The sequence below is a fragment of the Apis laboriosa genome, unplaced genomic scaffold, assembly GCF_014066325.1.
Source record: "Apis laboriosa isolate Shangri-la unplaced genomic scaffold, ASM1406632v1 scaffold64_cov150, whole genome shotgun sequence".
Taxonomy (NCBI): Eukaryota; Metazoa; Arthropoda; class Insecta; order Hymenoptera; family Apidae; genus Apis; species Apis laboriosa.
The window spans coordinates 2,185,813-2,203,826 of NW_025224011.1; the positions used below are offsets into that span (position 1 = coordinate 2,185,813).

Genomic DNA, 18,014 nt, shown 5'->3' on the forward strand with positions numbered 1-18,014 from the left:
TTCCTGTCGAGTAGGCCTGACTCGTTATTCGTTCCTACGTTCTGCCGGTTTTTTGTCAAGTAAAAAAGTTCCACCGGGAAAAGGAACCAATTTAATAAGGCCTTAATAACTTGCCGGGATCGGGGAGGCAGACGGCTGTGTTTGACGGCTCCCGTCCCTAGAAAAGCGAATTCACGCTTTCGAGTTACCATTTCGTTGGAATAATGATATTTCGTTTCGGCTAGATATCGGGCGAGCTTTAGATCATATAGCTTTTTAGCTATTGGAATTTTCTTAAATTTTGTCGATTGTATTATCGAGCAAAGAAGGGAAAAAAGTTACTACGAAACAATTTTATATAAAATTCAATACAACAATAGAGATGTTAAATAATTATTGTATAAATAGTGAGAGGAAATTCGTATAAATTCGAGTTTCCTAAGTCATCCTATTTCATTAACAACGTTCGATTTTGGATCAGTCTGGGTCAAGGAAGAATGGAAGAAAATCTGGATTCATAGATGATCTCGATTTCCACGTTTACCAACAGATCCAGATGGAGGGTCGCTTTGATCCGGCGCATAAACGCGACACAACGTTTCAAAAAACGTTGCGAAGGGGGGAGGGTGGGTTCCGCGATAAAATTTCTACGTAAGTTGCTCTTTGTACCGGCGCCCCCTCCTCCTTCCATACGCAAATATTTGCCCAACGACGGAAAACAGAAATACTTATTCGCGGCAAATAAATACGACGAGCGAACAGAGAAATGGTGGAGTGGGTCGGTTACCTCGGCACAAAGTACGGCCTCGGCGAAAGTTGAAATGGAATTAGTTAAGCGCCACTGTCAACGGTGTTTCTCCTCTCTTGTACTCTTCCAAACAGAAAGAAAGAAAGAAAGAAAGAAATAAAGAAAGAGAAAAATTAAGAAGATAGAAAAACTAACGACAAACGGCGGTGTATACACCGTACAACAGTGACAGGGAAATTTTTATGAGATTTTTTTCCTTTTCTTTCTTTTTTTTTTTTTTTTTTTTTCGTAAAGGAGGGAAAATTAAACATTTTTGCCCGGACGAGTTATTGACTCGTTCCACTCTGCCACCGCGTTGAAATTAATTCGTTCGCTCTTTGTTTCAGGGATCTCCAAGGGAACAATATCTCGGTGATATTCAAGACCGACTTCGAGGACATGGCTACGCTTCACGTTCTGTGAGTAACCGTTTGTCAAATAACGAACCGAGTTGGACGAAAGGGGATAGCTTTAGTCGCGTGTCGCAAATAGAATTGAATGTCGGTGCCCGCTCGCGAGTCTGAAACCCGTTCGAGCGGGTTCTTAACGAAAAGTTCGCGAAATTCTAGTAAATTTGTCCGGAAACGAGACGCGGACGCCATTGTTGACGACTCGCGGAAAGACGAACTTGCGCTCGACGAATTTCTCTCTCTTTGCGTGTCTGTATGTGCGTGTGTATGTGTGTATGTGTATCTGTGCGCGCGTGTGTGTATGTGCAAAACTCACCTCTCTTGCATGAAGATCGTACTCTTTCGTGGACTGTTTTCAGCTTCGTGACTTCGCCTCCGAAAGACGTAAAGTTTCTTCTTCTTCTTCCGCGTTTCGAGAAGGGAGAAATGAGATTTGGCGCGAGGACGAGGAGGGAACAAAAGTAATTAAGATTAACTGGGTCGAAGTGTGTTTCGTTCGCGCGTTTCGGTTAGAATGGAAGAATTATTTAACAGTATAAACTACGGTATCGGTATATATACGATTTAATCGATTTGATTTAACGATTTTAATTTTAATGGTCGAAGCGATAGAAAGTAAGAGAAAATGTGAATTTTGTTAGTTTTATCTTCAAGTATGTGTGTTCTGTGTGTATTTTCCAGTTGGCTATCGAATAATCAAATTCACACCATTGAAAGAGGTGCCTTCCAGGATCTAGTTGGTGTCGAGAAGCTGCGCCTTAACAATAATCAAATACGTCACCTACCCGATCTTCTCTTTAGCAACATGATGAATTTAAAGCGTCTGTGAGTATTAAAATTATTTTATATATGTTTTGCATGGAATATTGTTATTTAGAGAAACGAAATGGATAAAATAATTATAATTATTTGTCGAAATATTTGTCGAAAGTACATGGCGTTTATTCGTGGAAATATTATAATTTATAAAGTGAGATAATATCCGAAGGAAAAAGAAAAACTTTAATCCTTAAAATTTTTTCCAATATAAGTGTCGAAGAACTGATTTGCGGCGCACGAGATTAAATTACAAACTTTCGACCAAGAATTAAAAAAAAAAGCCCTTCCTATCTCGCGTTGAACGTAAAAGTTTTAACAAAAAAAGTGAATGTCTCGAATTGAAAAATTATACTTCTCGATATAGCTTCGGAAAACGATAGGTTTTTAATTCAAAGTTCGATTCAAAGGAATTTAAAATCTGATATGTAAATCTTTATGAATCGAATTTTCGTTTGAAAAATCGTCGAACAATTTTTCTTCCACTAAAATAAAATTCGCGAAATCCATCTCCACATTTATTTCATTTACCTCTCTCCCCAATAATTTTCAACGAACTGTCGATCAGAATTCAATCGCAAAAAAAAAAAAAAAAAATCATCAAAAATAAATATTTCAGAAGTTTCATCCGAGAAAGAATAAAATAAAATTTTCCATTTGAACTATACGACCCACCCAGATAAAACTCGGGTTTTAATTATAAAATCTCGAGAATAAAAGTATTGCTCAATGATATATAAACTGGAACAAACAATGGATCCTTTAATTAGAAGAGAGCAAATAAACTTGGTTTGAAAAAAAGAAAAACAAAAAAAAAAAGAAAGAAAAGACTCGGATAAAAACAGCTTCTCCCCACCGATTTTTCTCCCCATTCGATCGGTGCCTTCGTTCCTTGAACAGCGAAAAGTCAGATATCACAGTTTTCATATCAATACGACAAAATCGTATCACGACTCGCGCATTTTACAATTCGTTGACAGATATGTTCCACGGTGACGAATTTATTTAATAAATTTGATCAAAAGATATGCAGAAATGGGAAAATGTATCCGTGCACGGAGATTTATTTCACGTCATTGCCGCGAACAACACCGGAGGTTATCGCATAAACTTTTCAAATGATGGCCTACATTTCACATTTTTCCACATATACAAAATGTTCGAGGTGAGACAAGCAGGTAATTCTATACGTGTAAAAATGAAACGGGAGAGTAATACTTTTTTCATCGAATTCTTCTTTTTCAAGAAAAAATGAGTTTAAAAATTTAATTCAAATATATATGAATTCAATTTTCAATTGGATACAATAGTTGATCGACAAAATATAGAAATAAATATGAAATTTAAAATTAAAATTGAAGATTCATTCAATGTACTCGTTACTTTTTAACTATACAAATACAAAACGCATATTTTTCTTATTTTCTAATATATAGTATTAAATTTTAATATTCGTATAAAAGTAAAACGAAATATTTAATTAGTATGTAATATTATAATAAATAAACGGTGTGTAAAAAAGCGAGGATTAAACAACAAAATTTTATTTTAATTCATTCATATTCATTTGAAGATTCAATTAAATTTTCTTATAACTGAAAATCTCAGTTTTCAAACTCGATTTAAAAAACAAAATTTTAAACAAAAAAATGTTGATTCCATTTTTTTCCTCCTCTACCTATTTACACCAGTTATTATTGAACACCCTATATATATACATATACAGGCGGAAGTATTGTGCGAATTCGGTTTGCGAAACCCTCCACGCAAGTTTCCTCTCCCTCTCAACAACCCCCATATCGAACACGCATGACTTTTCCGTTCTGGATTTAAATCTATTTTTTCCCCTTCCTTTGTTTTAATTTTTTTTTTTTTAAGGGCGATCGTTCCGTTTCCGCTTCCTCTACTTTAAAAAACAAGAATAGCAAAAGGGGTGGAAAGGGGATGGAAGAGGAAAAAGCGAACGGAAGTTACATCCATCGAGCACTGGCAGCGTCCCATTTTTGGGGGAAATTCGACTTCTCGAATTCTTTTTTGCATTCCCAGAAACGATGTTACGAATGGTGTCTCTATTGTACGCGGAAAATGGAACAGATTTTTCCTCCAGAAGTAGTTAATACCGGTTATGTTTCGTTCGTGAAATTCTTTTTTTTTTAAAAATACTTGGAATATTTTAAAATTCATTTTTTTTTATAATGTGTATCCTATATAAATTTATAAATTCTTTTCGATTAAAATCGTGCTTTGAGAATTAAAAAATTGAGAATAATAACGAGTTGAAAATGGGATATTATTATTAATATATATTAGAATTTTTGTTCGTCGTTTCAGTTAATTAAGCGTATTAATTAATCATATGGAATATTTCTAAGACACGATATAAATTATATCATTTCGAAACGATATAAAGAATTGATGTACGAAAATATCAAATGAATCTTATTCGTAAACCGGTCTGTAGCTGCGAATATTTTAATATTAATGCAATGCCATTAAGCCTGTGCTTTTCATTCTTTTTCTATGTCTCGTACCGATACATATTCATTTCATTCATTCAATCAGTATCTTCATTAATACACATATATTTGTATCATTTAAAACATATTCATGAGAAGATGATACGATCTCTTGAAAGTACAGGATGTTTCAACAATCGTGATTTCTCCTCGCAGAAATTGACACGCGAAGAGTATATTCGAAGCGTTCATATTACGCTCGTCGAAACGAAACAATGAATACATTAACACGTAAATAATAATACAAAAAAAAAACTACCAAAGTAATAGGTGCCACTAAAAACACGACAAAATTGATCAAAATAATTTACTAATCCCGTATTCTTATCTAAAATCAACATCCACAACTCGTTCCAAAGATTCATGCATCACAAACACGATTCCCGATCAAAGGAGCAGTCAGCCGCTAGCTAGCTAAGAAGATCGAGCACCGGGTTAAAGGAATGCGATCCAAAGATTAACACGAAGGTCCACTTTCCCCTCCCTCCCTCCCCCCTGCATACTTCCCGAGCCTGAATCTTAATCACCTCGTCTCTCTCAAGTCCAGCACCTGGTCTAAGAAGAGAACGAAGGAAAAAAAAAAAAAAAAAAAAAAAAAAAGAAGAAGAAGAAGTCATCGAACCGAATTATCACGATCGAAACGTGGACATGGCTTCCGTGTCGATGAAGTTACGGCTACCGTGTCGATCTCCTCGATAAGTCGTAAAAATCGTCTCACTCGGTAAAATTCTTCTTCTTCTTCTTCTTCTTTTCTTCCTCTTTTTTCTCGTCCTGTGGCGGAGGAACGAGAGGAGGGAAGGGGAAGAAAACAAGAGAAACAAAGGATGAAGGGAGGGGGATGGGTGAAGAATGGGCCATCTATCATAGCGCGAAGTGGGCAGACGAGAAGTCAGAAAGTTACACGAGGCCTTCCACTCGTGCCCTCGGACACGAGGGTAACCTACAGCCTCTGATGATAAGGCCGGGATCAGGCAGCTTACAAAAGAACGTATTATGTTGCGAGCGGTACGGAGAGATTCTCACGGGCATCCGGACGCTTGATAATCCTTCATCCGCACCGTGGATAAGTCGATGCCCCCGCAAGGAAACCGGAGAAGGTTAATACGTTGATTGGGAGGGATGTTGCTTGGGGGATATACGACGTTTTAGGATGTTGTTCGTGCTGTGGTTTATTAAGGTTACGCGTTACCATTTGCGCGAAACGTTGGACGAATTGGACGAATTGGATCGTTTCATTTGGGGAAAGGGTATACGGTGTACATTTAATTTTCGCGTTGCGAAATGCTATTATGATTTATTGTGTTGTAATTGGAAAAAAAAAAGGATTGGTTCATTTATTAAATTTGTAAAATCCTCTTTTTACAAGTGTGATATTATTTCCATATTTTCGATAAATTGAATAATTGTCATATGGTTAAAAATTTTGTTTTGTTTATAAAAATTTTAAATTTTTGATACAACGATAATTTAAATTTTCCACGGTTTTAATATTGGTTCCAATTAAAAAGGTATTGGCGTTGTAATCAAATTACAGAATGTAATTTTATTTATTGAAATTGTCCCTTTTGTACGCACGTTATGTCATGCTTTTTATTACTTTTAAAATGTCGTTTTACATTTATATTAAATATAGAACATTTTGAAATGTTAATTATTCTCCTTTGTGATATAAATACGCAAGAGAATTAATCTATGAATCTGAAAATCTGATGGCATGATAAATAATCTCGTCCAGAAACGGGACTTTGGAAAAAGAGAACGACGTTCAAGTAATTATTCCAATATGAAAATTAACGTAGATAAAATGGGGAAACGTTTTGGCAACGGTGAAAATATTTGCTTCAAAGGAAAATATTTAACCAGAGGGGATACGTTATACAGTGACGCAATATAATGATACGCAAATTAGTTGTCCTGCGTATAAGCTTATTAAGCTTAAGTTTATCGAGTTATTTAAAGAAATATGAATTGATTTTTCTCTTGAAAATAAACATAACAAGATATATTTCACAAGAAATATTGATTTTTCTTTGAAATTTGATCTAAAGTATGGTTCATTAAAAATTCGAATAACATCGAACATTTGATATAACGTATGAAACGTTCACTAAACGTATAACTAATATTCACTTTAATATCTTCATCAACATTCACATAGCCGGTTACATTATTAACACTGGCAATTTCATCCAACACGAAACTACTGTAATTAATTCATTTTATACGTACATTCTTCGCGACGCGAAATTATAAATACGTGAGGATGAATCGATGATTAGAGGGAGTATGTTTATAAAATTTTTTAACTATTGTAAATTTCAACTTATTTTCTTTTTTTAACTAAAATAGAATAACAATTCGATCAATACATCTATAATAAAAATACTTCAATAACATAATATACTTTAAATATTCAAAAAAAGGAAAAAATAATACAAGTTAATACAACTCACTAAACAAATCTCGTTCCTTTCCAAAATATTTTCCGTTATCGAATAATTACCGTCAAAACAAAGATAAAAATGTATTTTTAAATCAATATTTAAATTAATTTCGTCGCGAGTAACAACATGAAATACGAAATCTAACGATATAGTAGTCGTAATTCACAATCTCGGCAAAGAAATTCATCGAGCAATTACCATTAACTCGATTAATCTTAACCCCTTAATTTTTCTAACCCGATCTAAAAATTGATTAATCGCACCGCATCGTCCCAAGAGGTTTCCTTACAAGCTTTACCAATTAGGGGGCCAATTAGAAATATTAATTAACTCTACACGGAGAGATTCCCCCGATTGCACGCGCGGCCGATACCACCACCGGTTCACCGTTGTGTCTTCTAAGCACCACGGGCGTGCAACAAAACGAGGGAACGAGCGAAACGTGTGATTAACCCATCGCGCGCAACTACAAACGTAGAAAGCTATTCGAGGTGGTAAGAGGATGAAGCTCGGCCCGTAATAAATGGTTTGACACAATGGAAAGGGGCGCGGACACTCGGTTGATTAGTATCGCTAGCATCGTGCAAGGGTATTGCGCACGGTTGAAACGCGATATACCCTCGTGGCCAACACGTATAGAGTAAGTACGAGCTTGTATTTACGAGGCAATAACATTTGTTCGCTGTACACTTAAGCCGATAATAACCGGGACAAACGTTGCCCCAACGAAGCTTTGACAACGCGGTGTTGCGGTGATTTAAGCAATGGAAAACGATTCGGTTTGAAACGTCTCGCCATTCTTAGCCGTGAAAATTTACGGACTTTACTTTCGTCGCGCAAGAGACGAGAGAGTCTTGTGCCCCTCGATTAACGCGTCACGTTATCTCGATTTCGAACGGAGATCTGTTACGGAGGGATTTAATTTTGAATTGGGATTTAATTGGGAATTCCTTGGTTTTGATAAATTTGAAAAGATTTTTTTTTTCAAATATATATTCGAAAGTTATCGTTATACCGGTTACGTATCTTTGAAAGCGTCTAGGTTGAAATAGAGGCTGCTAGGTTTTAAAAAAGGAATTGATTGAAACGATAATTCTGACGCGTTAAAAAATAATAATGCATCGAGTAAGAAACGAAACTGGGGCAACTAGAAGGAAAATTGAATATAATTTTCAGAAATTTTGCATGATACGTAACATCGTTTATCATAGTTAACCCCCAGTTATTACCTACATGCAAATACACCGTAATTTATCATTAACTATGAATACATCTAAATCTCTTGATTATTTTCCGCAAAATTCTCTCGTGAACGTTGAATAATTCACCCCTCGTAATTTATAACGGTAACAATTCCCTCAAAAATAAATCATTCCTCGATTTTCAATGTATATATAAGCACCATGTATAATTACATCCCATGAATATCCCTATAAATTCCTCGCTAATTTCCAAGATAACCGAGATACCGAAAATAATAAACTTTCGAAAATAAACTTTAAATAAGCTAGAAATACTATTTTCCCCGGGCGAAAGTCGAACAATTCCCTTATGATCCCCTGAACGGCCGCCAATCAGTTCTCGTTTCATCCGACTCTTATCGCGGTGGCACAAAGCACGGTAACGGCAGCATTTCGGAATTGTGCACAGAGAGAGAGAGAGAGAGAGAGAGAGAGAGAGAGAGAGAGAGACTTGAGAGAGGCGAGGGAGGTCCACGAGGCCCTTTTGTTAGTAGCGGCGAAGGAACGGCCACGTCGAAATTCGGTAATTGCTTTCTGGATTGGCTCGGCCGCTCTGGGAGTTTAATCTCGGTCCGTTTCTCGGCCACGTGTCTGAAATTATTGAAATTCTACGGAGAATCTACAGGCAAAAACGCGGCAAAAAAGTGTTACGTCGAAGCGGCCCGGATGCCAGTTTGTTCCACAAGGAAGGAAGTAGAAAAATAAGAAGAGAAGTAAATTTAATTATATCGGTTTGCGCCGAACGAACATATATAGAAGAGCGCGGTGTTCGCTACCAAATTGCTTGTTCAAATTAGGAAACTTATCATGATCAAGCTGAAACACCGATTCCAAATGAAACTGGCAGCGCTAAAAGCCGAGACTTTCCTCCTTTTGCTCCCGGCACGTCTGTCTGCTCGAAATTCGGTAATTGCTTTCAGGATTGGCTCTGGTAAGGCGGGAGTCTAAATCTGCCGGTTCTTGCCGTATGTTTCGAGTCCAGAATATCTCGGTTTCTTTTTCTCTTAGCCCCGATTCTCGCTTCTCTTTCTAATCCCTAGGATATTTTTGTACCGCTTAACATTAGTTTTAAATGTTAAACATTCGAGTCCGTTAATTTTAGATATTAAAAATAAAATCTTTATTTTCATTTCTTATTTCATATTTAAAGTTGTAATTCAATGTTGTTACTTTTTTTTTTTTTGTTAGAAAAAACTTTTTTGAGTAAATGAAATAGTTAAAACTTATAGATAAAAATAAGAAAGAAATTTGAAAATCAATTGTCACGTAGTCATCAAAGATTTTTACTTAGTATACAAAGTAAAATTATGTAAAAGACTTCTAACAATAGGGATAATGATTAATACGAAATATAGTATAGTAAAATTAAATTTTACATAAGAAAATCACATCAAATCTAGCATCACAGGTTTAAAAAAAATTCTTTTCGAAATTAAACAAAAAGTAATAAATCAATGGTGAAAATTTATTTTAAAAATCGATTATCTTCAACTTGCATGAGAAATATTGCGATTTATCACGAGGAAAAATACAAATATCCCATTCCTTATTTTTCTTTCGAACGTCTTCGTCTCGTCCACGACGATTCGTCTTACTCTCTCTCTTTCTCCCCGACCATGATCCCTCTAGCGGACATAATTACAGGTTACGAAGCCAATGGATGGTCAACGTTGAACGAAACGGCAAGACCTCTAACCTATCATCGCGAACGTCTGGTTCAACTCGTGCATCGGAGGAGAAAAGTCTCGAACAGGAGGATCTTGCAACGCGAGACGTAACGCAATCTATTTAAATGAACCTCCGGTTTAGCCAGGGATCCATTATCGTGATTGACTCTACCGTTAAGCGCGAGTTCCACTCGAAAAACGTTGCGTTGCCATGCATTATTCATGGTGGCCGCGCACCGAGGAAATTATGACGATAAATATGATGAAGCGTATTTTCTGTTAAGAAAACAGTTTCCGGTTAATTTCACGGGACCTGTCCCGCGGTGAATATCAGGAATGTCGTACAGCTTCGCGTATCGATATTAAATACACGTTAATGATAGCGTTGATAATTGTATAATTAAATTTAATACCCTCGATTATATTAACGTGTATGTTCGAAGATATTTATTATTGCGTTACTTTGATATTAGCGATTCTCAATAACAATTTTCTCGGATGCAAATTGTTGTCGTCGATTTTCGCCTTTCTTTTTTTTTTTTTTTTTTTTTTTCTATATACTTGGATTGATATTTTTTTTCTAAGATTATAGAGTAGATAATTAAATTATAGAGATTATGGATGATTAATTCCAATGTTTCGATTAAATGCGTAATTGGTTCTCTAAATGATATTTGTCGAATTTTTTTTATCAAATTTTGAATTGTAAATTAATTATAAAGTCAAAGAAATATTTTCAAATATTTTTATACGTTTAAATTCTTATCGATATAGATTGTATGGACGTATATTTAAATTAAAAGATTATCTGTTTAACACGAACAAAAATGTTAAATATAAAGAAAATTCACTACAATTTTTATAACGATGCACAATTACAATATTGTGATTAAAACATTATATCATTATGCGCAAATAAATCATGTACTGTCAATCTTAATTCATTTCTGTCCAATGCTAGTCTCGATTCTCTTTCTCAAACCTATTGATATTAATTATTAATTTAATTTATGGTAACGTCCATATTTCCTACGAACGACATCTTGACACTGTTTGAAAGACATTTCCATTTCGTGGAAACGGACGTGTCACGTGAGACCGTGGAAATGGTCACTCGTTACTCGTGTAACGACCCCGTGAAACCTTAAAGAAGCCTATAACCACCCACGTGACTCGTGCACGTGCGCACGGTCACACGTGAGTTACGAACTGTCTGCAAAGAATTTTCCACGGAGAAGGGAGATCCAGAAGGGTCGTAATAGTTGACACTCGACTCGAAGTTTTTAAATAATAGATTATGCGCGGAACGAACTTGAGACCGACACAGGCCGCAAACTGGAACACACACAACACCGGTGTTGTTGCTCGCCATTGGAAACATAAGACAACTTTCGCTCGAAGACATAAAAGTTATGAAAAGGTCAACGAACGAACTGAACTATTACTAGTTCAACTTTCTTACTTCTTGCGATCGATCGTGAACGTCTTCTCGAACGTTACCCTTTAACTTAATCGACATGAACGCTTCTATTCGATTATTCTCGAGAAATTGAAGGAATTAATGGAGAATATTATCGTGAATTAATTTTCAGTACAAATTTTATGATATTTATTGAGAATAAATTATTGTGAATGTAAAATATAATGATCTTGATTAAATTATAATTTATTTGATTGGTATAATTTAATTTAATTTAGCAATCTTTTCTTCTAATCAACGCCATGGTAAAAATATTTTGTTTTTTAAAAGAAATAATTTGGCAATCGTTTATTCAATGATAACAATTTTTACAATAAAACATATTACTTTTGTTTCAGAGACCTTAGCCACAATCAAATCGCCACGATTGGACCAAAGACACTCAGAGGAATTTCATCTTTAAAATATTTGTAAGTGGAATCTGAACTAATTTTTTTAGATAGATAATATATCATTGAAATATTCTAATGGATATTCTGTAAATAAATATGAACTCTACCTAATCGAAACGATGAAGATGCATGCTCTATGAAGTAGTATCAGTCACATTAGTCAGACATTTCAAAGAAATGATCAACAATGCTAGTAGATTTAGAATTTCACGTGCTGAACACTTTTACTTTCTTACACCATATTTGCAATTAAAATATCGACAATATCGAAATAAAATATTTATACAATGGATCATAAAAAATTAGAAATATTTCGAGTATTTTCTATTTTAATTTAATTATTATATCGTATATACAAATATAAATAACATTGTTATTCAGATTACTCGACAACAATGTGTTAACCTGCATCGATGAAGCATCAATACGAGAATTAAAGGATTTGGAAATACTGTAAGTGGATAATTATGATCGTAATTATCGACGATCGACAATTAAACAGGAATAATACTTTGATATATCATTGTTCCTCTGTTGCAGAATGTTGAACAATAATAAATTAACAACATTAGGGAAGGAAATGTTGAATGGCTTTTCGCATTTGCGAACGTTGAAACTGGTGGACAACCCATTATCCTGCGATTGCCACTTAGCCTGGCTCTCTCGGCATTTAAAAAGTTATCCGAGACTTGGCCAACACACAAAATGTGCCTCTCCAATTCATTTGAAGGATCGAAATATCGCCGATGTACAGGTTCGATCGAATAATTTTATTTTATCGAACATATTTAATCTAATGTACAAAAGGAACGATCAATATTTTATTCTTTTATTCATCTACCATTCTATTCACCACAGAATTTGATTAAATTATTTTATAAATTATTATTTTCAAAGTTTCAATCCCCCAATGCATAATTTTTCAATATAGAGCACAAAACAATTTAAATTATTCGTACGATTCTCAAAATTCTTTTTGCTAATATATCTTTTAATAGCAGAATAAAATATATAACGCTATTAAGATTAAATATTCATCGTGTTCGATTCCAACTTATTTATTTTTACGAGTAATTTTTACAAGTAATTCCATTCGATGGAGAATGTTCTCGTTTGCGAAACAGGAGCACGAGTTCAAATGTTCTGGGCCGGTTGAGCGTACAGGATCAGAATGCAGCGCAGAACCGCAATGCCCGCATCCTTGCAGATGCGCTGATGGTATCGTCGACTGCAGGGAGAATTCTTTGACGAAAGTACCCACTCATCTCCCGGAGGACACGACCGAATTGTTCGTAATTTACTTTGTCACAAACCACCGTGTAGAATTTGCCAAATATCTCTCATTTGCATTTATGAAACTTCATAACGGTATAATTAAATTAGTGTAAAATATAATAATAATAATGAAATTCAAATTTGAGATGAATAATATTTGAAATCTTGTCGAATTTTGGATTAACGATTTACGACGAAACTTTAATCATTCGTATTCAATTTCTTTTCTACAATGTTAATTTAATTCTGTAAAACTTTTTGAATGAAATTTCAAAGGAATGAAATTCAAATTTCAGGATCGGAATTGGTTAAAATTTTTTTAATGAAAAAAAAAGAAAGAAAAAAGAAAATAGATTGTTCGATGAATGAAATATGATTAAGTTTATTCTACACACTCTCTGTTAAATTAATTTCGGTAAATGTAACAGAATAAATAGAATAAATAAAACATCCACGGTGTTGCAAGACGGTTAATTGCATTATAATTGAAAAATCGTGTATACGTTGAACGTACGTTTCCACTATGATGATGATCGTCGCGCTGTTGTTAATAAAAACCAATTAATTTGCAAGTTCTTCCCTTCCTTCCATGGCAATTTCTACGCGCAAAAAAAAGTCGAGTAATCGTTGAAAGTTTGTTAACTTATCCTCTATGTTGTCAATCATTCGCAGACGTTTGGAGCAGAATCGTATCACGGAAATTCCGCCCAAGGCTTTCTCCCCGTACAGAAAACTGCGTAGAATGTGAGTGACGTTAGCGATTAATCCAATTTATGTTTCTTCATGTACGCGATTTTATCTGACGACGTTTAATTTTTTTCTATTTTTTCCCTTTTTTTTTTTCCCTTTATTCCCGGATGCCATCTACAGCGACCTCAGCAACAATCAAATTAAAAAGGTGGCGGCCGATGCGTTTCACGGGTTGAAATCATTGGAATCACTGTGCGTATTAAATTAAAAATTGTTCGAAGTAAGGAGTGTTTTGAGCATTTTTTAACGGATAAAATTTTGCTCGACTTGCAGAGTATTGTACGGAAACAAAATCACCGAACTGCCTAGCGGATTGTTCCAAGGATTGACCAATTTGCAATTGCTGTGAGTCTATGTTAAAAGATTTTTAATTATTGGCAATGATAAATAATTTTCAGAAATATATAGTTTTTAAATTGCCTCTTTCTTATTAATTCGAATCAATCCAATATCTCAATTTTTCTCAATTTTTATCAAACGGAGACGAATTTTTTATATTTCTAATTCTTCGCGAAAGTTCATTTTTCAATATTCAATACAACAACGAAATAAAACCACTTTTTCCCTCGGCAAAGAAAAATTTCGATTCGAAAAACAGATTCGATCGAATTTTTGTTTGCTCCTTGTTTCCACCTACCTGATTTAATCCCGAATCAATTTTAAAATAAACTCTACTCTCGCCCACTGTTTAATTATTCCGCGGATTGAGCGCAAGCGGATCGGGAGTGGGGCGTAAATTGACGACACAAAACGAACTTTTCAGGCTGCTGAACGCGAACGAGATATCCTGCATACGAACCGATCTGTTCCGAGATCTGACCAGCCTCACTCTGTTGTCCCTCTACGATAACAACATCAGATCCCTGGCCAATGGAACTTTCGCCAATCTACGAAGCATTGAAACGCTGTTTGTATCCCACCATTGGACCGTTAATTTATACAAATTACCGCGGCTTTAACGCTCGAATGCACGGAAAGAGAGAGAGAGAGAGAGAGAGAGAGAGAGAGAGAGAGGGATCGAATTGCAAACGCGTGTCACCGGTATACACACGATTGTGCGTATACCACGGAACTCGCGGAATATTCGAACTCTCGATTGTTCGCTGATTGACACTCTTTCAACGTTTTCGCGCTCCACCGGTTTACGTACAGGCAAATTGTTCGATTCTGTTCGAATTAATCCCGTTATACGTCCGTTTAATGATATTATTCGTTTTAGACTATTAGGGGATAATTGTACGGTAATTAATTGATACGTATTAGAGGATAGTTGCGGTGGAAAGATATTGGGATATTTTCGAAATTATCGATACGTTCCATAGCGAATATAAATCTCTTCTAGTGATTTTTTTTTTTTTGTTTTTGTTCGGGAATTAAAGCTTTTTTAAATGATATTTATAATTTATATCGTAGAAAGTAAAATATATTTTGAAAAGATCGCAAAATTTAATAAGAATTTAATTTCTTGGATATAAATTGCAATTTTTCGATTTAATTTAATAACGGTATGAATATCGAAAGAATCGTGTTTTGGATCGATGAAAAGACGAGGATTTTTATGAGATAACATTTTCCCGTTTCTCCACAGACATTTGGCAAGGAACCCGTTCATCTGCGACTGCAACCTACGATGGCTGAACGCGTATCTTCACGCGCATCCCATCGAGACGTCGGGAGCCAAGTGCGAGTCGCCGAAGAGGGCGCAGAAGCGGAAGATCGATTCGATGCGGGACGACAAGTTCAAATGTAAGGGTAAGCACGACCCGATTTTCTTTCATATTTCTCTCTTAAACGCAACGCACGGATATACAAATCGGTAATGCAGTAGGATATTTTCCATCTTTTGGCTGAACAGAGGGATCGTCGCTCATGATACGTGTTAAGAAATGGGTCAGTGATATGTGAAAATATTTTTCAATCCGATCCTTTTTCCTTTGAAAGTTTTTTTCAAAGAATAATTTAAATATTAAACAGCAATGTTTTTTTTCTCTTCTCCTTAGAATTTATGATAATTCTTCTGGATCAATGATTTCCAATCTATTATATAACTCTTTTTTATATAACTCTCATTTATTTCGCCACTTGTTAATTTTAATTTAACAATTTCATTGCCATATATTCTATAAAACGATACACTTGGTAAATAATTCATTTTTATTCGTTTATCTTATTTTTTCTTATTCTCATTCGAGGGACGAGGGAATTGCAAGTTATCTTAATATCGCGAAATGAGATGGCAACTGAAAAGAGGATCGCCGGAGAACACTGTTCCAGATTATTACCATTATGTTTAATTAACGCTTCATCAACGAGGCACTTTTATCACGCGGGCTATCGCCGTTTTAATTCAAATTCTCCCTGAAAATGGGTCGCAAAAAAAAAAAAAAAAAAAAAAGGAGAGTGTTCAAGCGTTTCGTCTAAATTTTTTTTCCTAAAAATTGCAAAAGTTCTCGGGAAATTTTACATTCACCGGTGGTGGGATAGTAAGTTCTCGTTTTGCCGGAAACGTGGCGTTACGATAATGCGCGACTACACCATGCGTGCCAGCCAAGTGTTTATTTTCCGGTGTCATTTTCCCAGCGCGCGAAACAACAACGGAAGGGAGGGGGGAGGGAGGAAGAACGAGATTACATTCTGCTCGGCTAAGTGTAATTAGGTGAAATATAACGGCGTGAAAAGGAAAAGCACGGTCTTCCTGTTGTTGTTAATCTCGAACGTCTTAAGAATTTTCCGCGCATCCACGCCCTCTATCCTCCTCCATTATTTGCATCTCATTTCCAACAGACTTTTTCCAACAGACTTTCACTTCGTTTCGATCTTTTAATATCAACGACTAAGAGATACTAAGGGATCGAAAGGAATTATCGTTTTTTAAAATTTTTATTTTCAAATTATTATAATATTATTCCATATTTGGAATAAGAGCGTTTTGATAATCATTTTTGGATGTGTCCAAATAAATACTCGTATTATTTATTCCAAAAATATGAGAAAAGAAATATTTCAATCGAAAATTAATAAAATCAAATTATGTTACAATAAATTACTCGATATTTATGTATATTATTATTTCAATATTTATTATATATATTATTTCAAATAAGAAAAAAATGTTTCAGTCGCGGAACGAAATGTTGTAAAATCAAAATTCCAGGGGAATCGGAGGGGATTAATTGAAGTCGAAGATTGGCTCGCAACGGGGGTTACCTTGTTAACGTCGGCCGCGATAAATTTTGATAATGAACAGCAGTAGCTGGCGATATCATTAAATTAAGCATCGACGCGATGCCATGCGCTCGTTTTCCGTCTCTCTCACACGTTAATTGAGTGTTGAATGTCACGGTGCTCACGAGGTGAATATGTTTATGTATGAGTACGCGCGCGCAGGTGATTTATCATCGCATTATACGCCGCATTACAAATTGTCCGCCGCGATACACGCGCGTAATTATATCGGTAATTTGCGTCCCGCGTTTAATAACGGTCTACACGCGGTGTCGCGTGCCCACTTTCTCCCTGGATCTTCGTCTCTCCCTTCCTCCGCCTCTCCTCGTAATTAGAATCGATAAAACGTATAAATACTTACGAAACTTAGGAAACGAGTGAATCGTAAGAATCGTGTTTAGTTGGTATAATTGGGATTAGAACGATTAAAGAAAATAGTTTGTCGAAGATCATGTTCGAAACTTGTGTGCTCGAAGATTGCAGAATGCGGCGATGCTCCTGCAGAGATATCCTGTTTACTTTGCCAACTTAACCTAACTTGAACTAAGAAATAATCTAACCTAATCTGAATTTAACCTAAACTTAACCTAACCTAATTTGAATTATAGAAATAATCCAATCCAAACGGGGATGATTATATTTAATAATTTATATTTATATTTTTGAAAATAGAAATCTGTCTATTTAACAATAAACGTTTGAGTAGTCTGTTTAAAAGTATTATTTTTCCTTTTCGAATTTTCTAGCCAGCCTAGAAATTATTTAGAAGAACGTGTCAGATGTATATAACCATGCTTGACCATTTTCTAACGCTCTTAACGCTTTTTTTCACGATCAATAACCTGATACGTATATTTTCTTTCGCTCGTCCCTTGTTAAAAGTTGGCACATTTTCCATCCTGATAATATTCGTGGATTAGATAGTTCCCTAATACATTGCTACGTTTTTGTATAATAAATTGAAGTTGAGTGCTGCTATAATGGTACCGCAATTTCTACTTTATAAAAGCCTGAGGGCCATTAACGTGACAG

General features: G+C 35.2%; 1 protein-coding gene across 4 annotated transcripts in view; it reads left to right on the top strand.

Moving 5' to 3' along the window:
• Nucleotides 1–18,014, top strand: part of LOC122718568 (protein slit) — a 475,302-nt gene that overhangs the window by 440,739 nt on the left and 16,549 nt on the right. For 3 of the 4 annotated variants that reach the window (XM_043943704.1, XM_043943706.1, XM_043943707.1), the window contains exons 2-12: nucleotides 1,114–1,185; nucleotides 1,858–2,001; nucleotides 11,679–11,750; nucleotides 12,114–12,185; nucleotides 12,273–12,486; nucleotides 12,857–13,020; nucleotides 13,680–13,751; nucleotides 13,878–13,949; nucleotides 14,031–14,102; nucleotides 14,521–14,664; nucleotides 15,346–15,509. In XM_043943704.1, the coding sequence (XP_043799639.1) occupies nucleotides 1,114–1,185; nucleotides 1,858–2,001; nucleotides 11,679–11,750; nucleotides 12,114–12,185; nucleotides 12,273–12,486; nucleotides 12,857–13,020; nucleotides 13,680–13,751; nucleotides 13,878–13,949; nucleotides 14,031–14,102; nucleotides 14,521–14,664; nucleotides 15,346–15,509 (1,262 nt within the window). The remainder of the gene's footprint in view (nucleotides 1–1,113; nucleotides 1,186–1,857; nucleotides 2,002–11,678; nucleotides 11,751–12,113; nucleotides 12,186–12,272; nucleotides 12,487–12,856; nucleotides 13,021–13,679; nucleotides 13,752–13,877; nucleotides 13,950–14,030; nucleotides 14,103–14,520; nucleotides 14,665–15,345; nucleotides 15,510–18,014) is intronic. The other variant, XM_043943705.1, reaches the window with a different exon arrangement.